Genomic DNA, 21,188 nt, shown 5'->3' with positions numbered 1-21,188 from the left:
GGGTAGTTTTATATTTAGATATAAGGAAGAAATTTTTTACTCTGAGGGTGGTGAGGCACAGGAACAGGCTGCACAGAGAAGCTGTGGGTGCCCCCTCCCTGGTGGTGTTCAAGGCCAGGCTGGATGGGGCTGGGGGCAGCCTGAGCTGACAGGAAGGGTCCCAGCCCATGGCAGGGGGGTTGGGCCTGGATGGGCTTTAGGGTCCCTTCCAACCCAAACCCTTCTGTGCTTCTGATTTCTGTCCACGCCGCACACATCCCCTGAAAGCACAAACTGGGGAAGGCAGGGAGCCACACAGACAGCAGTCAGGATGCAGCTGGGAGCATACTTGCTGAAGACCAGTACTAAAAGCTCAGTTGCAGCCTGGCCTTCACCACCAACTTCAGCCCAGCAGAGGGACTACACGCACACAGCAGCACAGCTGAATGAAAGGGGCTGGGGGCAGGCCAAAGGCTTGCCTGGGAAGGTAAGGTTTCTCCAGCCCTGCCTTTGTACAAGACAGCCGTAGGGCATCCCACCCCCTGAGCTCTCCCACCACCAAAGCCTCCAGCAGCTTTTCCCAGCCTTTCACCACCCCCATCCTCCTCACCGTGGAAGTACAAGCAGAGTCCCCCTGGAAGAGCAAGCTGGGAAACGTCGAGGAGCAGGAGCCAGCACTGGCTGCCCTTGAACTCAAGGAGGATGCTCTACCTCCAGGTGTCCTGCCTGGGTGGGAACAGGACATGTTCTTCCAAACCATGCTCCCTGGCAGCTACGCCCTCAGCGTCCCAGAAGCTAGGGCCAGAACACGAACATAGATGTGTTCCGTGGGTCACTGCTATCGCAGTGCTCCTTCTGCCTAGGGAGTCTGCGTGCCTGCTCTGCCCTCCCCTTACTCAGGCATGGAGACCTATTGCCTTCTCCAGGAGGTTCCCTCACAGCTCTCCTCCTGGCCCGTGTTGCTCAGTATCCTCAGGGCTGGAGGACAGGCACTATTTTCACAGCCCACCCCCTATGTCTCAGCTGCTCCCAAGGCTAATCCTGACATGCACGCTGCTGCCTCCTAGATGCTGCTTCCAAGTCTCTGCAGAAATGGAAACGCAGGGGCTCACTCCCATTGTGAAGAACGGCAGGCCCAGTTACTCCCCAGACATGCAGGAACAAGCTGAGCCATGAACACACAGATGAGCAGGGCCAGTGGCGCTCCCCAACATGTTTAATCCTCATATACACATGGGGCAAACCCATGCCGGCGGGAGGCCAGGGCTGAGTGCCCACCAGCTTCAGCCAGGTAAGGACTTCAACCGCAGGGCTTTGCGGCTCCGTGGCAGGGAGATGGGAAGAGTCCATGGCACATGGGAAGTCCAGTGACAGTGGAGATGGGCAAGTTCCCCTGGAGGATGGAAGCTCGTCAGTACAGTGAATTTAATGCCAAGGAAAACACAGTGGAGCCCAGAGTGCTGCTGAGCACAGGGCCCCTGCTGCGATTTCCCGAGTGCTGGAGGTGGCCCCACCAGCTCCAGGCTGATGCCAGTGCTGCTGCCCCACCAGATCACGTCAATAGCCTTCGTCTGCCCAAGTGATCTCGTAGTCGGGATACTTTGCTTTCAGCTTCTCTGTAGTCACCGAATGATTTGCTCGCCCAAAGCCCTGGAAGAGGAAAGAGAATCCAAAAGTAAAGCAGGCATGGTTATCACTGTGAGAGCTTATCAAGCAGCTGAGACACCTCAAAGCAACTGGATGCTCTGGGAGAAACCTACAGCCATGGAAGATGCCACTGATCCCCTGTCTGTGAAAGGCTCGTTGGCTCCGGTCAGTACGTGACACCAGCTGAAACCGCGCGCAGCTCAGCCTGGTGCTGGCTGATAGGCAGCACGGCGCCCGCCCAGGTGCTGGGCCACCTCACCACTCCAGAGCCATCCTGGGTGATAGGCGCTGGCGGAACCGGAGCTGCTATCACTGACACCATTCTCAGGGTACACAGGTGCGTGGCCTCCACCCTGAGCCCCTCGGGGACCCGGCCAGAGCTTCAGCTGCAGCAGGGAAGGGAAGAGGAAACGGATCTGGGGAGGCAACTGAGCGCTGTCTGGCCAAGGTGGGCCTGGCGCGGAGCCGCAGGGCAGAAGACGTGGCTCCTGCAGGCACCCCCAGCTCAGCACGCACTCAGCCGCGGTCTCCGCGCTCCCGCTTTCAGACGCTGCCTCGTTTCATGCGGCAGGACCAGCGCGGCCATTTGTGCAGCCTCAGCGGCAGCCATTAGAAAGGAGGAGCCACATCCACAGAAAACTCCTCGACCCTGGCGTGCCCGCGTCAGGGACGCGCCGGCCGGGCTCAGAGCCGGGCGCCTCCGGGCTCGGCACCCACGGAGCCCCCCGCCGCCGGGCAGGGCACTCACCACCGAGTATCCGTAGACGTGGATCTTCTTCTCCTCGTGCTGGTGGGAGATGCGGCCGCCCCCCAGGCACTCGCAGTCCAAGCCCTGCCGCTCCAGCTCCGCCGCCGCCTTGTCGTATATGTCGGCTGCGGGGAGAGCCGGCCGCGGGGTCAGGCGGCCGCGGGACCGGGGCGGGGGCCGGGGCAGCGCCCGTTACCGGCACCGCGGGGCTCCGGGCGGGGCGGGGGGGAGCTGCTGCGGCCCGCCTGCGGGGACCCCGGCCCGGCCGCCACCCCCCCGGGCCCGGCCCGGCCCCCCCCCGCCGCCGCCGCCGCCCCTCACCGTGGTACTCGGCCCAGCCGTGGCCCCGCACCACCTCCTTCCCGGCGGCGCCGGCGCGGCGGGGCCGCACTCGCAGCAGCACGTACTTGAAGACGCCGCCGCCGTCGATCTCCACGTCCGCCACGCGCCCCAGCGCCGCCGCCTCCGCCTCCGCCGCCATCGCTCCCGGCCCCGCCCCCCCCACCCCGCCCGTTCCGCCCGCTGCGGCCGGGGCTCCGCGGGAGCCGCCTCGCGGGGCGGGGCCTCCTCGGGCGGGGCGGCCCCTGCCCCGGCCCCCCCCCCGGCCGGGTCCGGCCCCGGGCCGCGCCTCACGGGCCCCGTCCCGGCTCCGGCCGCCGCCCCCGGCAGCCCCGCAGAGCCCCGCGGGCCGCCAGCAGCGCCCAGCGGTGCCCCTGGGGCTCTGGGGGCTCCTCCCGGAGCCGCAGCGGGGCCCTGGGACCCCCCCCGGGGACGCGTCCCGCAGCGCCGGGCCGGGTCCCTGGGCGCGGGCAGGGTGCGTGGGGCAGGAGCGGAGGGGCTCCGGCCGCGGCGCCCGGGGGCCTGCAGGGTGCTGCCGGACACCGAGCAGCGGCAGCGGTGCCCGGTGCCCCGTGGCGAGCCCCGGCTCCTTCCTTCCCCCCCCCCCCCCCCGCCCCCACCCCGCGGCTGCCCCGGCCCAGCAGCCGGCGGCTCTGGGTGCAGCCCCCCCGCAGGGCGTCCCCAGCCCCCGGCTGCCCCCGGCGCAGCGCCCTGCCCTGCCCTGCCCTGCCCTGGCACCCGCGGGGAGCGACGGGGGTGCCCGTCCCACCGCACCGCCGGGAAAACGCCTGTCTACAGAAGGGGTCAGACGGGGGCTGGGGGGGGGGAAGATGTTCATCGCGCCGCATTCACATGATGTCGTCCAGGAGGTTGGGGCTGGCCACCCAGTCCAAGGTGCGGGGCTCGGAGGCTGCCATGATCATGCACATGAACTGTTTGCCTGTCCTCTTGTCGATGGGGTAGATGGTGGTGGGGGTGAAGCGCTTGTTGCTCTCCACGAAGTCGCAGAGCTGCTCATAGACAGCGGGGAACTCGTGCCGCAGGAATACGCCGCGGATGCGCAGCTCTCGCTGGATGTTGATGAAGCAGACCTCCCGCGCCTTGCGGCCCTCCTCGCCCTCCTTGTCGATGTCCGCTGTGCCGGGCGGTGGCGTCAGGATCAAGGTCTCCATGTCCCGCTCCTTCTTCGGGATCTTCTTCTCGGGGCTGGAGGAGGCTAAGGCCACCTTGGCGTATTTCCTGACCGTTGGCACCTGCATCTTCGGAGACGGCCTCTCTGGCACTTTCTGGGCCACGGCCACGGTTACATTCAAGAGGAAACATTCATCAGGGTCATACTGGTTGCCAGTCTCCCGCAGCTCCCGGGCGTAGTCCCCCAGGTTGTCCGAGTAGCTGTCCAGCTCCCGCAGGGACAGGTAGGTGGGGGACATGAGCAGGCTCTCCAGGCCGAACTGGAGGAAGTTCTCAGCCGAGCCCGAGTTGGGGAAGCCCAGGAAGAGCACGCCGCGGCCTCGGGAGAGGTAGCCCACCTTGGCGATGCGCGAGAAGGCCTTGTGCACCTCAGTGTTCTCCCGGCAGAACTGCAGCACGTGGCGGCAGACGCTGCCCACACGCCCATAGACGCAGCTTTCCTTGTGTGTGTCCCAGTCCTCGCGGCGGCAGTGCCGGGAGCAGTAGTATGTGTAGCAGCTGTGGCACGACTTGAAGTAGAGGCAGGCGTTGAACATGGTCTCCGTCCGCCGGCACTTGGCGTTCGAGCACATCATCATGTCATCCTCCTCCGCGCTCAGGTCGGGCGAGCAGTTCTCCAGCGGCTTCTCAAAGGTGCCGGTGGCTGGCGGGGAGGGCTGGGGGCGTGGGGCACTACCAAAGGAGCTGGGACCCGGTTGCTCCTTTGTAGGCCGGAGCCCCTCAGGCGCTCCAGGAGGGACCTTCCTCCCCTCGCTCCGCCGGGGCGGCCCTGGGGCACTGGTGCTCAGGAGCTTCTTGAGCTGCTCGGCGAGGCTGTCCCTGTCCCCAGCATGGTGGCCCGGTGCCGGCTTGTAGTCGATAACGAGGTCGGTGATGAGCTCGTCCAGCTGCTCCAGACTGCGCTGGCGTGCTGAGCTGCTCTCCTTGGAGACAGGCTGTGGGGCATAGGGCACAGCGTAGGGCGCCTGCTCCCGCCCCGCATCCAGCACATCCCAGCTGGCCGAGCGCCTCTCGCTCCTGCCCAGCCCGTTGGCACGGATGTCGTTGTCGGTGATGGTGATCTCTGGCGTGACGTACCAGGAGCGGCCCAGGGGGCCACGGCTGCCATCGGCATGCACGCGCTCGAGGATGGAGCTCTCTGAGAGGGACAGGGCGGCGTAGCGCTTGGGTGAGCTTGACAGGTTGATCACCACCGGCTGCCGGCGCTCATCGGGGGATAAGGCACGGTGCTGCTCCTGGGCAAGTAGGTTCTCGTAGCTGCGCCCACGCTGCAGGGCGTCCTCCCTGCGTGCTGCAGGTGCCAGGATGTTGTCCCAGGATTTGGAGTAGTGCTGGCTGTCCCGGCCCAGCCGCGGGGGGTTTGTGCTGTAGCTGGCGTGCCAGGAGGACAGCATGGCCTCGCGCCCGGCTGGCTGTGGGGCAAAGCGCGACACCTGCAAGCTCTGGTAAGGCAGCGCGCTCCGCTCGGGGCAGTACCAATCGCCAAAGTGCAAGGGCTGGGTGCTGCGGGGAGGGGGGCATGTCCGTGAAAGCATCTCCTGCTCACGGTACTTCCCGTAGTCCTCAGCGTAGAAGACCCTGGCTGAGGAGCCGAGGGCTGGGTATGTCCGGGCATCTTCAGCGTAGACGGTTTTGATGGGGGTGCCACGGGGCGCATAGAAGCGGGGCTCCTCTCCATAGAAGGCATGGGTGGGTGCCTCCTGCACGGGGAAGCCCCGTGCCTCCTCCACATACAACGTCCGGGGTGGCACCGTGTGGACGCCGGCTTTGGCTGGGTCCTCTGCATAAAAGTGCTGCGGGGGGCCATGGCGCCCGGGGTAGGGGTAGCTGGCATAGCCCGAGCTCCGCAGCGGCACAGCGGGGCTGGGGCACCGCACTGGTTCCTCCGCGTAGAAGAACTTGGTGGGGACGCTGGGGGCTGAGAAGGTCATGCAGCCCCTCTCGGGGTACTCCCTGAAGTCCCGTGAGGACGGCACCGGCACCGTCTGGTATGCCAGTGCCCGGGGGTCCGCCTCGTAGTACTCACCAGGGTAGGGCAGGAGCGGGGGCTCCCCACTGTAGGAGTCACTTGGGGTGGGTGTGCGGGACACGGACACCTGCCTGCTCCCTGGCACCGCCAGGCTGCGGGCAGCCCCAGGTGTGCGGGGCCAGCGCGGTGGCTCTGGCCTGCTGTGTGTGGCCCGCAGGCTGCGAGCGGCGTGCACCAGCACCGCCTCATCTGGCTTGATATCCACCCGGCACTTGACGTGGGGGCTGGCGCCCACCTTGGTGCCCAGCCCCTCCTCAAAGCAGTTGCTGCCCACGCAGAGCGGGGAGATGCGGCTGACGCTGCTGCGCTGTGGCTGCAGCTTGATGGGGTGCACCTCATTGGCCAGCGCCCGCAGGGGCACGTGGCTCTCGCGGCGCGGCGAAGGCTCGGTGCGGGACGTCTCCCGCACCACCCGCAGCGCCTCCCGCCCACGCCGGGCTGGCGGTGGTGACGCTGTGACAGCGATGGGCACCGGCGTGAAGGTGGACTTCACCCGTGGCGCACTCTTGGACCGGGCTCGCCTCTTCGGCTCACCCCGGGAAGCTTCCCTGGCTGGCGGGGGGGCCCTGCCACCATAGGGGTCTGGCTTCGGGGGCGCGCGCCTGCCTGGCAGCCCCGGCACAGGCTCGGGAGTGCCGGAATGTGGGCAGGGGCGCTCCATGGCCGGGGGGGTGCCCAGCTGCTCGTCCAGCGACTCGAGGAAGTCAAAGCTCCTGCAGTGACGTTTGTTGAAGGGCTGCGGCTCGCGGGGCAGGGAGGAGGACATGGAGGCATCACATCGTGGCAGGGGCTGGCGGACGATCGAATCCCCGGGGGCTGTGGAGGCCACCTTTATGTCTTGGTACACCGTAGACACCAGGATGTCAGGTGGGTCCGTTCGTGTCATCTTAAAAGTGACACTTCTATCGCCAGTCCCCTTCAGATGGCCTCAGAGGAAGGCAGCTGGCCCTGCAAGAGAACAGACAAGGTCCCTAAATCCTGGCGAGGATCTCAGGGGCCACGACAGCTTGGGATAAAGCCCCACAGCCCTTGGCTCAGGGGAATTTCAGCCACCTCTTCAGAGCTGGGAGATCAGGGGTGTCTCAGCCTCCGCTGCTGCTTTTAGAAGGCTGCTCCCAGCTGGGGGGAGAAGCAGAAAAACGCCAGTTGGAGATGTTCGCAATCCGGAGTACAAATAAAGGACCAAATGCCATAGCACCTGCAGGTGCACCTGGGAAGAAAGAGCTGCGTGGCACTGCTGTGCCAGCTCGCCGTAGGGAGAGGAGGCCGCTGACCTCCCTGCCCCAGCTTTTGGGGCCAGGGCGCAGGACATGGGGACCATCTTGCAGCATCACAAGGAAGCTCAGAACAGGGGTTGGGGGACTCAGTAAGGGGAGGGTCTGTAGCATATGGGAAATGTGTGCCCGGCATCCCACCGTGACCAGCCAAGCAGCCAGGGGGGTGTCCCAGGACTGCGCACCCTTGTCCCAGCACACGATGCACCCAATCCCAGCAGTGCGGGCAGCACAGCCCAGCCAGCAGCATTGCTCAGGGACAGGCACTGTGAGCACTCACCACACCCTCTGCCACTTCCCCACCAGCCACGGCTCGGAGCACCCCTGGGCTACCTGTGCTCCTGAGACTCCTGCCAATAATCCAGCTCCGGAGGGGCTGTGCTCGCTCAGCGCCCTCCAGCTTTGTCCTCTCCCATGTCCCAGGCTGTCCTGCACCAAGTCACGTCTCTGCTGGTGGGACAGGGGCTGTAGCTCCTGCGTCTACACAGGACACAGGATCCGGTGCACACCAGGCACCTGCACAGTGCCCACAGTGCTGTGGGATGATGCTCCCAGCTGGGGGGGCAGAGTCCCCCGCCACACATGTGACGAGGAGGCACACCAGCATGATCCTGGCACCCCCAAAGTGACCAGGGAAGAAGACAAGGTCCCAGAGGATCTGGTGGGTTTTGCAGTGGTGTTCATTGAAAGACCATTGAAAAATGTCTGCAGACTGTAACTGGCACCAAGTGCGCTTACAGCCAGCTTTGCCCACAGTGGGGACACCCAACCGTCTTTAACACTCAAACTTTTTTTGGCCACCTGGCCAGGAGGCACGGAAGCACACGTGTGTGTGAGCAGCTCCAGGAAACAACAAAGGTGCATGGTAAAGGCCATCAAAATGCGTTTTGCTTTGAACAGAAGCAGAGGACCACAGGGAATGTATTTCAGGGAGAAAAGGAACAGACTTTATTTGTCAAGAAGCAGTATCAACTACGCAGAGATGTGGCAGAGGCCTTGGCTCCCTTGTAGCCTTCGTTTCCCACCTGGATAACCCCCTGTCTTGTCCTGAAGCTGGGGGGGGACACGGATGCTAGGCAAGGGGTGAAGGTGGGGGGGGGTTGGGGGAGAAGGCAGCAGGGGACATGTCCCTGGGGGGAATGGGGAGCCCAGTGGCCAGGGAGAGATGGAGGCCGGTCTGGAAAAGGCCAGGAGGTGCCTTTGGGAGGGCCCATGGCCACAGGGCACAGGGAAGCAGCTGTGGTGATGCCAGCAGTGGCACTGGGGAGCCCATCCCCATGGCGTCGGGGCAGCTCACGGGCAGGGAATCGTGGCCTGCGGGCCAGGGTCCTACCTGGTCCGGCCGCAGCAGGGATGGGGTGGGTGGGCTGAGCTGGCCGAGGGCCCCGTGGTGGCTCCATCCCAGCACTGCAAAATAAAAGAGGCACGTGAGGGTCCCGGGAACCCCGGCCACGAGGGCGGGCAGCTGCTGGGGCTGTGGGGCAGAGGGGGCAGTGAGGTGGGTCCTTCAACCACAGCCAGCCCCAGCCCCGTTGAGCCACTGCGTGCTCCCCCGCGCCCCGGGGCCACGGGCACTGCATTACACAGCGGGGCACGTGTGTGGGGGGGCACGTGTTACACCTGCTCCGGTTACACCGCAGGGGCACGTCCCCCCCCCCCGCCCGCCCCAGCAGCATCCCCCGCCTGCAGAGCCGCGTGAGGCCGTGCTGGTGGGGGAACCCGGGGACAGCAGCGGTGCTGGCATCCCCAGTGCCGCGGGCCCGGGGTTGCTATGGTTTCCCCGAATTATTCCTCCTCTGCGAGGATAGCGTGGGTGCGTGGGGAGGCTGGTGGGGCGGCTGCGCACTGGGGGGCCAGGGGGAGCCAGGGCTTTGCAGCATCGCACGGGGAGCACCTGCAGCTTTGCGTGCTGGGGTCAGAGATGGGATGGTGCTGCTGAGGCCACCTGTGGCAGGGACAGACACCGGTGTCACACAGGCCACTCTGCTCAGGTGGCGCTCAGCAGGGCCCCTGAGGAGGGGGCTGAGCCATGGGGTCAGCCAGGGTGGCAGCGGGGGACTGTCCAGGCACCAAGTGCCTAGGGGTGAGCAGGGGCACTGCCGTCCTCCCACATCCTGCATATCCCCAGCACCACTGCCCTCGGGGAGCTCCCAAAGCGGGATCGCTCCCCACATGTGGCATGAGTGGGTGGTGCAGGGGCTGTGCAGTGCCAGTGTCAGTGCCCAACGCACTGCCTGGGCATCACAAGTGCTGCTGCTCCCTGCTTGCGTCCTTCCCCGTGCCCACAGAGAGCGTGCTGCTGGTGGGCACAGCACTGAGCACTGCCACACACTGCACCGCACACGCTGCCAGTGCGTGCTCTGTGCGTGCTGTCTGGGCATTGCCCCACACCCGGCCTGCAGCCGTCACTCTGAGCATGCAGAGGTGCGCTGCATGGGTGCCCTGTTCGGGGTACACGGCCAGCACGCCCCCTGCCTGTGCTGCAAGCAAGCTGCCTCCACGTGCACTGCACCGAGCACCCTCCCGCTGCACCACCGCACACAGCGCAAGCACGCTGCTGGCGCACACTGCGCTGCACTGAGCTCACTGCCTGTGCACGGCCCTGTGGCTGCTGCCAGCACGCTGGCAGCATCCACGGCCTTAGGTGCAGTGTGTGTGTGCACGCATCACAGCGTGACCCAGGAACCCTGTGCACTGCAAGTACAGGGCTTGTGCAAACCATGCTGGACACACCACCAGTGTGCTGCCTCCTGCGCACGCTGCGCCGTATGCACTGAGCGCAGCCCAGGCCTGCGCACTCCGTGCACGCAGCAGGAGGGTGCTGACGGCCAGTGCTGCCTGCACACGCTGCCCTGGGCATTGCCAGTGCACAGGTTCCCCAGTGAGGGAACCCACCGCCCCCGGCCCCCATGAACATGTCAAATACACAGTGCTCTCTGCCCCCCCCCCCCATTGCCCTGGGCCCCTGTCCCCAGCTCCTGTGCCCAGGGCACCCCCCACAGCCCCACAGCCCCTGCCTGGAACCCGTAGCTCCCTGCCCCAGCACCCATGGGTGCCCCTGCACTCCCTGCCCCACCTACACGGCCGGGAGGGGGGGGGGGGGGTCGCCCTGCTGGAGCGTGGGGACCCGGCCCCAGTGCAGGGCCGTGCCCCAAGCCTCAGCTCTGGCATTTGGACATGGGGCGGGTGGCACCTGCAGGGCAGGGGCAGGGACCCCTCCGGCCACCCCGATGTCCCCCGCCTGCCCGGCCCCCAGACCCGGCCCCGTTTCCTCTTGCAGGGGAGGGTGCTGGGGGCTCCCACCCTTGGGGGGGCACCCGCAGATGGGCACGGCCGAGGGAGCCGGGAGCGTGGGGGCGTCGGGCGCTAGGGCCGGGAGGCATCGCCGGGCCCGGTGTCCCCCCGCAGCCGCTGTCACCCGCGCGGCTTCCAGGGCCCGGGCCAGGGGCCGGGGTGGCTGCGTGGGGCGGGCGCCCCGGCGGGGCTGCGGGACGCGGCCGGGAGGCTCCGGGGCTGCCCCGGGCGCTGCCGCCGCCGCTCCCCGGCGGCCCCAGGGCGGTGGCCCCGGGCACCCCCGCGCTGCGCTCCGGCATCCGGGCGGCTCCGGGCCCGCTGGGCCGCGCGGGGCGCGGAGCTCGGCCCCGGGCGAGCTGGGCCGGCCGGGCACTGCCGCGGGGTGGGGTGGGGGCACGGGGATGGGATGCGATGGGGCGGGATGCCCCGGGGGGACGGGATGCGGATGGGGACGGGGCTGTCCTGGAAGGGGGCTGGAGATGCGATGGGATGAGGATGGCGGGGGGGGGGCCGGGCGGCGCTGGCCCGGAGGGGACGGGGGATGGAACAGGGATGTGGGGCACGGGGGAAGTGTGGGGGGATGCGATGGGATGCGATGGGATGGGATGGACCGAGGGGGGCCGCAAGGAGACGGTCCCGGGGGTGCTGAAGGCCCCGACCCCCCCCCCGCTCTGTCCCCTCTTTACCTGCTCCGCACCCGCGGCCTCGGCGGCCCCCCCGCTGCATCCCCACCGCCGCGCTACGCTCGGCCCGCCGCCGCCCTGGTGGCCACGGTCCGGCCCAGCTCCGCCCGATACGGCACGGCACGGCACGGCACGGCACGGCACGGCACGGCACGGCACGGCACGGCACGGCACGGCGCTCCGCCGCGGCCGCCCGGCTCCGCCGCTGGTTTTCCCATAAATACGGCAGGCGGAGTTACCGGCCGGGGCCGGGCCGGGCCGGACAGGGGCCACCCCCCGGTACCGCCTCCCCGCCCCCCGCCCGGCCCCGGTTCGGTTCGGTTCGGTTCGGTTCGGCCCATCCCCATCCCCATCCCATCCCCATCCCCATCCCCATCCCCATCCCCATCCCCTCCCCATCCCCATCTACCCCATCCCATCCCCATCCCATCCCCATCCCCATCCCCATCCCATCCCCATCCCCATCTACCCCATCCCATCCCCATCCCCATCCCCATCTACCCCATCCCATCCCCATCCCCATCCCCATCCCATCCCATCCCCATCCCCATCGCACTCCGGGCCCCCCGCCCGCCGTGCGGCGGCCCCATTTTCCCCGGCGCGACGGGGCTGCCTCCGCCCGGAGCCCCGGGGGGGGGCACTCAGGTGACACAACGGCAGCGCCGAGACGGGCGGCACCGTGCCCGAGGGCTGCCAGCGCACGACGGCCGCAGCGGGCGGGCCCTGCCTCAGTTTCCCCACTTCCCCCGCCGGCGGCACGCCCTGGCCAGCGGCCCTGGCGCTGGGGACCCGCCGGGGCGGCCTGGGGGTCGCAGGCAGCTCCGAGCTGCAGGCCCGCGTCTCTGCGCAGCGGCTGCCTTAATGGGATTTGCTGCATTTCAAAATCCTCCCCGGCAAAGATCCTTCCCCCCTCCGCTGCGGCACTGCAAGCATCCCCCTGTACTGTCGCGTGTGTGCACGGAGCAGAGGAGCGCTGGAGTCAGTGCCGTGCCAGCAGCACGCCTGCACACCCATGTGCACGCACACACACGCATGCACACGCACACGTTGGGTGCGCTCGGAGCGGGAGCGCCGTGGGCTGCTGTGGCGCGATGCCCGCTGCGGGGAGCAGCGCCAGGCACGGGCAGCGCCGCTGGCTGAGTGCTCGCAGTCGTGCTCAGGTCTGGAAACCGACTCACGGTGACCCGGTGCAGATGTCCTTACGCGTGGCCTCCGGGACTGTGGTGGTGGTGCACAGGGATGGACAGATGGACAGACGGTCCCCTTGCCTTCCCCCACTGCTGCCGAGCGCCCAGGGGCAGGGCGGGGGGTCCGGGGATGCACCTGCTGGCTGTACCCAGCACCTGTCTGTGCTGGTGCTGGCATTGCTGTGACTCCCTGCAGAAATGTGCCACGGGCATCTGTTAGGCACTTTGCCCCCAAATGCCTCTGTGCTCCCAGGGGTGCTGTGGGGACAGCTGAGAGGGCTGAGCCCCAGGAATTCATTGCACAGCTGAGCGGGGCACAACGGCTGCAGGTGCTGCAAGGGGCAGCTCTTGTGAGCTGCACAGGTGAGCGAAGCCCGTTCTCGATGCAGGGCATTGGGGCCCGGGGCCCTGTCACTCCCCCTCAGCGCTTCCATTTTCCTCCCTGCGGGACGCAGCGCTCGTTTCGGCTGCTCCCGCTGCCCCTTGCTCCCAGCCCTGCGGCCCCCGCGGCCCCCGCTGCGCTGCTCCATCTGCTCCCCACCTGCCGCCAGCCCTGCGCCAGCCAGCCCCACGCCTGAGCTGAGCCCTGACGGGGCTCGCCGCACCGCCACTGCTGCACGTGGGTGCCAGGGCCAGGCCAGCTCGCAGCTCGGGGCGGGGGGGGGGGTGTTGCTCAGCACCCCACACAGCCACAGGGATGGGCGTAAATCTGCAGCTGCAAAGGGAGGGCAGGACAAGCAAGGCAGCGCTGGCTGGGAGCCAGCCAGAAAGCAACGGGGTAAAATCCAGGAAAATCACCCAAAAGATGCGGGAGACCAAATCCTGTGGGGAACACACAGAGTCCTGATGCAGGGGATGCTGCTGCCAGGCAGGTGCTGAGATGCCTGCGCCAAGGGCACAGGGTCTGCGTCCCCTGCAGTGCCACCTCTGTCCCTGCAGCTGTGGATTTGGGTGACACCTGCAAGGGCCAGGGTGGGTGGGAGTCCGCAGTGGCTGTCACCTGTTCAGAGCCCCAGCCCCACACTTTAGGGCCGTCACAGAGCCTCAGCTGCCCAAGGGCAATGGGGCTCAGTGGCGGTGAGCAGGCTGGACTGTGTCCCCATGCGCCCTGTGGTGAGGGGCAGTGGGACCGTCTCCTCCCCCCGTGTGGCTGCTGGTTTTGGTTGGGAAGTGCTGGGGGCTGTGAGCAGCTGTGCCCTTGGCCGCCTCAGGCAGGACCAACCTCGGCTTTGGGGTTGGGGGGCTCACCCCCAACCTGTGCAGCCTGTGGGGAAGGGGGCATCACACCAGGCCTCCCCAGGGACCAGTCCCCACTGATGCAAAGCCCATAGGGCTGGTCCCTGCTGTCCCCCCCCCTCTCCCACAGTGCTGTGGGATATAGGGTGCCTGGAGACATTTCTTCTATTTCCAGCCTCCCTGAACCGTCCCATTTAGCTTGACTCTGTGCTGAGGGAGCTGCTGCTTGCAGGGGTCAATCCCCACTGCCCCGCAGTGTGCCGGACCCCTCCAGCCTCCACCTGCACCTGCGGGTTCATTGAGATGTCCCCGAGCTGAGAGTGCCACCAGGGCATCCCACCATGCATGGGGACAGCTGCCCCAGCCTGCTGTGCTGGAGCCGTGGGACAGCGTGGGGAGCTGGGAACGCGGGAGGGGGCAGCTGTGGGGACAGACAGGCAGCACCCATGGGTCACCTGCCAGCCCTGGGAGCCACCCATCCCACCGGGGCTGCCGCAGAGCCGGGCATCTCCTCGCTGCCATCCTGCTGGCCCCGGTGCTGGGATCCCCGAGTCCCGCCACACCCCCAGCTCCCCTGCTCATTTTCATCAGTGCCTTCCTCTGACCGGCACAGCCCCGCAGGTGGCAAGGGAGTGGCTGCAAAAACAGGGTGACCTGGCAGAGGCAGCCCCATCTCTGGGCGGCAGGAAATGGAAAAATCTCAGAGGTTTTGGGCTTGGCTGGATTCACAAGCTGCTGCCTGGCCCCAAGCCCAGCTCCCTCCTGACTTGGGCTAGAGATGCGATACCCAGCTCGCTCAGGGCAGCACCTGCCACGGCAACAGCCCCCGAGGCCCCTTGGTGCTGAGCACCACAGCTTGGGGCAGGAGCTGGAGCACCAAGCGGGTGCCCCGAGACGCTGACCCAGGGGGGAAGCGGGTGAGCGGTGCAGGACAGCCCTCCGATCTCCTGCTGGGACGGGGGCTCTCCGGGTCCCAGCCTCCGGCACTGACTGACACGATGGAAGGGGGGACACAGGCCTGGAGCGTGGACATGGGAGAGGACAGCTCTGGCCATGCCAGTGCTGGGCAACGTCACAGCTGGGCCCTTCCTGGGCATTTGCAAAATGCTGTTGTATTCTACCAGGAGGGCCCAAGACTCACCGAGGAAGCGAGCACAGGCAGCGAGGGAGCATCCTGCAGCAAGGGGGCTTTCCCAGGAGCCCCCTGGCATCAGGCTGGCAGCGGGACTGGGGCACTGGGTGTGCTGGAGCCAGGGGAGCCCAGCACGGCCAGGTCTGGGGGAGCAAAGGGAGCTGGCACTGCAGCGAGGCTCAGAAAGAAATGGGAAAAAAAAATCATTTGAAAGGAATTAAACGTAGAAGTGGCTTCCATCTCTGTCTTGAGCACTGGCAAGACAGTGCATGCCCACCAGCACGGATGCACCTTGGGCTGAAGCTGCCGACCCACCAGTCGTGATGGACCGGGCGGCCAGGCCAGTGCAGGTCACAGCCCGGGATCTGCTCAGCGGGATGGGACAGGCTGGCAGAAGCTACGTGGTCAGCAGGTCCCCAAAACGCCCAGCCTGGGGAGATCAGGGCCAAGCCTCCCTCCTGCAGGCTGCCCTTGCAAGCCCAGGGAACAAGGCAGGTGAATCCCACCCTGTGGGTGTTTGGGGCTGCCCGGGACAGCGTGTGGGCAACGTGGCAGATCCCCACATCACCCGTACTGGCAGCTCTGATATTCCCATGAGTGGTGCCAGGAAGGGCCGCGCAGCCCCAACAGCATGGCTGCACAACGAGAGGACGCGAGCAGCCCCTGCGTGGGCCGAGCAGCTCCGCGCGGGGACCGCAATTGGAAACGACAGCGCTGCGTAGGCAGCCGCGAGCCTGGCCCCGGGGACACCGGTGAGATGGAGCCTGGCGTCAGGGCGATTGTGCTCACAGGGTGATCGGTGAGAAACGGGGCCTGGGCATGGCTCCAACCAAGCACGAGCGGCTCCAGCGAGGCAGGCGTGGAGACGGTTTCTGGGTCACGGCAGAGGGGTACTCGCCCTCCCAAACACGGCAGAAGCATCCGCGCAACCCCAGCGCACAGCCTGCGGGGCCGGGTCAGGTTTCTGTACTGAGCATTCGGAGGTGATGCAGGGCCCGTGCTGTAGCCAGGACACCTGGTATGGACCAGCCTGGGACTTGCCTCGCACTTGCCAACACCGCCACCGCTTTATTTATTTTAGCAAATCCGTTCCCTGATCCCCCTGAAGCCCACGGCCGTGGCACCAGCACAGCTGGGGCTGGGTAAGGCCGGCAGCTTAGACCCCGCTGCCGGGCGCTTTTCGGAGATTGGTCAAAGAGAACATATTTACTCCAAGGCTCTGTTCAGCTCTTGCTGGTTCTCTGCAACTTTCGGGGCTTGTGTTTCTCCAAGGGTTTCTCCAAGTCACTGAACGTGACCCCAGGACCCGGAGAACGCACGTGTGACCACAAGAGCTGCCCGCAGTGCTCAGGTGCCCCAGAGCTGGCAAGACCGGTGGTGGCTGCCGGTCCCTGGCTCTGTGTGATCCCGGGCCGCTCGCTGTCCGTGGGGGCTGCCGCCACTGCAGCGGCGCCCAGCAGAGTGAGGGCTCCAGCACCAGGGCAACAGCGTGGGGATAGGGCCTGCAGCACCCCCTGCCACAGCCACCCCATGGGAAATGGAGCGATGGGCATCCAGTGCTGTGCCCCTGTGGGCCCAGGGGGTCTGGGGGCCTGTGTGTGATTCACGCATGGTACCGGGAGGGTGCCAGGGATGCTGTGCACTGCTCTTCTCCCTCCCACGCTGCTGAATTTACAGCAGGGATTAATATTTGATACCTTCCCTTTGCTCCAAGCTCATTTTTCCCGTCACCATCCTCGCTGCGTGGGCAGCCAAGCAGGGCAGCGCGTTGCAGCCCGCTGGGGACCGCAGCAGCCTCGGTGGGGCCAACACAGCTTGGGGCTGGCAGCCTTCATGTCCCCTGCCCCATCCACGGGTGGGGGGTGAGGGGGAGAGGGGCACAGGCAGGCTTGGGGGAATAGGGCTCCATGTTTGCTCACACCCCCTGGCAAGGGGCACAGGGAAGGCTCTCTGTTCACCACCTCTCTGCAGGCATCACCACCACAGGCTGCCGGGAAATCCCATTTCCATGGCAATGTGGGGATACCCTGGCCGGGATGGGACCCCTGCCCACTGCCCTGCCTGCCTGGCCCCTCGCTGATGCTCACCGGGCCCTGCGCCTCCCGCCTGGGGGTGACGCTTGAGTAAGGAGCAGCCAAGCCCCCCTGGAGCAGCACAGAGCTGGGAGCTGTTGGGCCTGGGCTGGCTGTGGTGGGGCTCTACCCTCCTCCAGCCTCTCTCCTCTTCCCATCGTCTCCCTTCCCTAGCTGACACAAGGGAGAAGCCAGTCCTGCTGCCTGCCTCGGGGTCTAGGGAGGGAGCTGGGGCCTGCCTTGCAGCCCGGCTGGGTGCCCTCAGCCCTGCAGGCAAGGAGTTCGGTGCGGCCCCAGCAGGCGGTGGGAGCTGGGTCCCGGCTGAGCGGGCAGCGGCAGCGCACCCAGGGCCTGGCTCCAGCCCGCCCAAGTGCCACATGCCAGCATCGGCTGCTCGTTATCCCCCCGAGACATCAGCTGCCCACCAGCCTCCGCTGTGATGCGTGAACCAACCCCTCGTGCTGGGCTGGTGTCCCCTAAACCGGGCAGTGCTCAAGGCAGCAAGCCCCCTGTCCTGCCCCTCTCGCTGGAACTGTTTTCTGCTGACAGTACAAGGGGTGTTTCTCCTACCAGCTCCAGGGAGAAGCCTGCTCTTTTCCCAGCCGGCTGGCTCCTTCCTGCTGCCAGCCTGCACATGCCAGCACAGTCTCCGTCTGCATCTGCCTCCCAGGCCAAACCTCACGCGCAGGCAGAGCTCCCGTGCCGACACGCTGCCCACCCGCACATGCCCGCCTGGAGCAGGACAAGGGCACGGCGTGGCTGCGGACCAGGAAGGTGGAACTGGGGAGAGCGGCACCTTGCAGGTCATCCTGGCCACCTGGAAACACGACAGCCTCCTCCTCCCAGCTCACCTACGCTGCAAGAGAAAGCCACGCTGCCAGCCTCCCCTCCTTGTTCCCGATGTCAGCCAGAGCCGGGCAGTACTGGGAGATAACGACACGTTCATGGGTTTTGCAGGCTGGGTTGCGGCCCCACACAGCATCCTTCATCCAGTTCTGAGCACAGCACACGTGCAGACAAATAACACCTCCTGATTCAACCCGTAACGTCCTGGCTTCCTGCAGGCTGCTCCGCGCCTGAACCTTTGCCAACTACTCCACATCTCCTCCCTTGGCCAAGGTCTGCCCAGGCCCGTAGGGCCCGTGGGGCTCAGGCACAACAGCTCTCTCAAGGCACCAGGGGATTGTTTCCCTTTGCTCAGCGACCTCTCTGGAAAGTGGCTGAAGGACAGGTCTGGATACTCACTGTGAGCCATCCTAGGGCCAAGCACATGTTGGAAGCCTGAGATGCTGAAGGCTTGTTTTGGAGGCAAAACCACAAGTTAAAAAGGCTCCACCACTTGTCCTGGTATCTTTAAGCACCAGACTGAGCCAACTCTGGATTAATTACATTATGCCATGATGAAGGCTGTTGCTAGGTTACAGCAACTGGTCCCTAAGCCCATCCTACTGCAGGATTTCCCCAGAATCACTCATTTGCGAGCTCAGGGGCATCCCAGAAGCAGGCAAGAACTGGGATCTCACAAGGAGCAGGGCCCTCAACTGCAGGGAAGCCGCAGACAGCACGTCCATCGCTCATCTTGTCCCCGGCCCAGCCACCTGCCTGCCCTGTCCTGCACCGGCTCCTGTCACAGTCCAGCTGTTTGCCCGGCCCCGCAGCACCTCCAGGAGCCTGCACGGCTCTCTGCAGAGCAGGCTTCCTCAAAAGGCACCTGCAAGTTCCCACATCCATTTTGCATCCTGCTAATACCTGAGCTTCAATAACCTAACATAAAAATGTTCCCACCCGAGGCCTTGGCAAGCCAAGGGAAAACATGCTCTGACCTTACGGGAGCAGCAGAAGTAGGGTGAATCTGAATCCCCCGAAGTGCAGGATCATTGCACTCCTTGCATTTGGCCCGTCATAAATCACAGGGAACGATGAAGACCCAGTACACCAGTCAGCCAGCTGCTAGCTGTGAGTCCGCCGCAAGAAACAGCTGTGAATAAAGCCAGCACCATCCCAGGATGCAGCAGGAGATGCATTATATGGGAAACATTAAGTACAAGCCCTGGCACGACCTCATCTGGACTGGCACAGCCTCAGAAAGATGAACTCAGAGTGGAGCTGGTGCCAAGGACGGCCGCTAGAACAGCCAGGGGACAGCTTGTGCGGCAGAAGAGAGGCAGAGCAGGGATGAGGCAGAGCAGGGATACGAGCCCTGTCCGCACAGGACTGAGGAGGTGGAGCAGTATTTAAACAACAGTGCTGGCAAAAGAACAAATAAGCAGAAATTGGCCAGGAATAAAATTGGATGGCAATTATCAGACAGCTCCTAAACCTCAAGGCAGAAGACTGACGTACAGCTTCCTGCATGGATGCTGGAAACTGAGCTGTTTTGGAGATGGCTGGCACTGCCAGGACCAGTCCGTCTGTCCTGGTGGTAATCTTCTACCTGGTGTTTGACAAAGGGATGGAGGAAGGCACAGGCTGGGTATGGAGAAACCTGCTCCTTTCAGCACAGACTGTGCCACGCAGGGCTGGGTACACGGCTCGGCAGCAGCGATAAGCAGCTTGATTCACTTGCAGGGATGAGTTTTGTGACTAACACAGATTAACACGAGCAAGAGCTTTAGCAAGCAGGGATGGCCACCTGTTCTAAGGAGACTTGGGCCATCAGAAGGATGCTGCGAACATGCTGCCCTTGCACTAGATGAATCTGCAAGGAGACGATGTACAGCCACAGAGGAGTCAGACAGCTTGAGGCCATTCAGGTGCAGGTGAGCTAGAAGGTCCTGCCCAAACCGGCTCCCAGCTGGGGAGCCATGGTGAAGTCTGCACACAAGGCACACTGCAAAGCCTGCAGAGATCAGAACATCGGCCTGCTCTCAGAGTACGACTTCATTTGTGTCTTGCCACAACAGCTGCATCAAGTCATATGCCAGAGACTGCCAACAGTGATGGGAACTGCTAACCGTAACATAATTTTACCATTCCAAGGATGGGGATAGCAAGGAACCCTCCCCAAAACAAATGCTGGGCACATAGCTCCCATTCACATCTCGGGTTAGCAGCACAGCACCAGCTATCCCAGGTAACCATAACCCTGCTCACAAAGCAGATGTCCAGACTCCCCCAGATGCCAGGTAAATGCCAAGTCCCCTCTCCTCCTGGGCCTGTGAGGCAGCCCAATGCTCGATGCTTCAAGCAAATGGAGGCTGCAGGTGTGACTTAGCAGCTGAGTGATCCTGGCTGGGAAGATACAGGGGGTGGGAACAGGACCTTGCAGTTACCTCTCATGACTTATCATGGATGGTTTGGCTTCAGATGGGCGCAGTGGAAGCCGAGATTTAACTGTACCATGTCAGAGCACCCCAGGGGATCTCAGTCCCACAGCAGTATGGAGGCAGGGGAGCAGGCAGTGCAGCTTTCAGACGTGTGCCTCCAGTAGTAGCCCTCGAGGCCAGGGCTGCCCTTGCTGTACTCGAGAACCAGGCTCTTTAAACCGTCAGACTACACAAATTTGCACTTCTCCCTCCTGCTGCTCTCTACCAAATGAGACTTTATACAACATGCAGCTCTGGCCAGAGTTAACCGTAAGAAATTGCAGCTCCTCAGCCTTAAGGTCTTGATTTTTTTTGGATGACTGATAAGCCCAAACGGATAAAAACATACACCGGTAACTCTAGAGATACTCACAGGATCTATTTATATCAATGTGATCCTGCAGAAGCTTCCCCACAGTGACAGGCACGTACACATACTTCTTATATTTAGCTTATTTGAAAGACTGGGCATGGGTGAGCCCAACTCAGACAAGGTCTATTTCTTTCTCACCTCAATCACGCTTATCAGCGCTGGATTACACCTTACTCTGTAGCTTTAACTAGTTCAGCATTGCCTGGAAAAGGGATAAATCTAAGTCTAAAAAATGCCTTTTTGCTGCTATTCTTCTCCACCCTCCCACTTTACCCACTGGATAGGATTTCTCTGGCCTTGCCGTCAAAGCCAAAATATGCCACATGCCCTCCTGGCTCTCTAGTGTAAGTAAAGAGAGCTCCCACATCTGCTTCTCCTAAAGGAGAATTTTGGATCACAGTGACTCATCTTTGCTTGTTTTTGTCTCAGTTCCTTGTGCTGACAATGAACCTGAGCTGCAGGGAGTGTAAAGGCTCCTACTGGTAGTCAAATCTGGCCCAGGTGAAAAACAAACCAATGCCAACATAAACATTTCTAGGGGGCTCAGCACTTGTTCAACCTTCTGCTAACCCATGAGCTGCGTTCGCAAGGAAGCTGAGCTGAACAAAAATGCCTTCTCCTTTATGTGCTGTGTGAAACAACAGCTCTCTCAGGACAGACCTCAGATTTGGGAAAAAAACTCATGGTTTTTAAGTTCAA

The 21,188-nt window shown here is 64.4% G+C and overlaps 2 protein-coding genes across 9 annotated transcripts in view; both read right to left on the bottom strand.

Annotated features, from left to right (window-relative positions):
* Nucleotides 1-1,177: 1,177 nt before the first annotated feature.
* Nucleotides 1,178-21,188, bottom strand: part of PHPT1 (phosphohistidine phosphatase 1) — a 102,853-nt gene continuing 82,842 nt past the window's right edge. The window contains exons 2-5 of one of the 5 annotated variants that reach the window (XR_013940954.1): nucleotides 2,696-2,871; nucleotides 2,375-2,499; nucleotides 1,740-2,012; nucleotides 1,178-1,629 (exon numbers count right to left, since the gene is read on the bottom strand). Coding sequence is in view for 4 of the 5 variants with exons in the window: in XM_080562154.1 (XP_080418280.1) it covers nucleotides 1,537-1,629; nucleotides 2,375-2,499; nucleotides 2,696-2,855 (378 nt within the window). In the remaining variant the exon portion in view is untranslated. The remainder of the gene's footprint in view (nucleotides 1,630-1,739; nucleotides 2,013-2,374; nucleotides 2,500-2,695; nucleotides 2,872-21,188) is intronic. The other 4 variants (XM_080562154.1, XM_080562156.1, XM_080562153.1 and 1 more) reach the window with 4 other exon arrangements.
* Nucleotides 2,964-20,485, bottom strand: AJM1 (apical junction component 1 homolog). 4 transcript variants are annotated; one of them, XM_080561491.1, is made up of 3 exons: nucleotides 18,635-20,485; nucleotides 8,541-8,614; nucleotides 2,964-6,881 (listed from the first exon to the last, which is right to left on the bottom strand). In XM_080561491.1, the coding sequence occupies exon 3, from the start codon at nucleotides 6,817-6,819 to the stop codon at nucleotides 3,562-3,564; it is 3,258 nt and encodes a 1,085-aa protein (XP_080417617.1). In that variant the 5' UTR covers nucleotides 6,820-6,881; nucleotides 8,541-8,614; nucleotides 18,635-20,485; the 3' UTR covers nucleotides 2,964-3,561. The 4 variants fall into 4 exon arrangements, with proteins under 4 accessions (XP_080417617.1, XP_080417615.1, XP_080417618.1 ...); XM_080561489.1 differs by lacking the exon at nucleotides 18,635-20,485 and adding an exon at nucleotides 11,188-11,512; XM_080561492.1 differs by lacking the exons at nucleotides 8,541-8,614; nucleotides 18,635-20,485 and adding an exon at nucleotides 11,188-11,512.

This window comes from Anser brachyrhynchus (genome assembly GCF_964034855.1).
Source record: "Anser brachyrhynchus genome assembly, chromosome: 19".
In the NCBI taxonomy this organism is placed as follows: Eukaryota; Metazoa; Chordata; class Aves; order Anseriformes; family Anatidae; genus Anser; species Anser brachyrhynchus.
The sequence above is the reverse complement of the archived record's forward strand: the minus strand, read 5'-3'. Positions and strand labels throughout refer to the sequence as shown.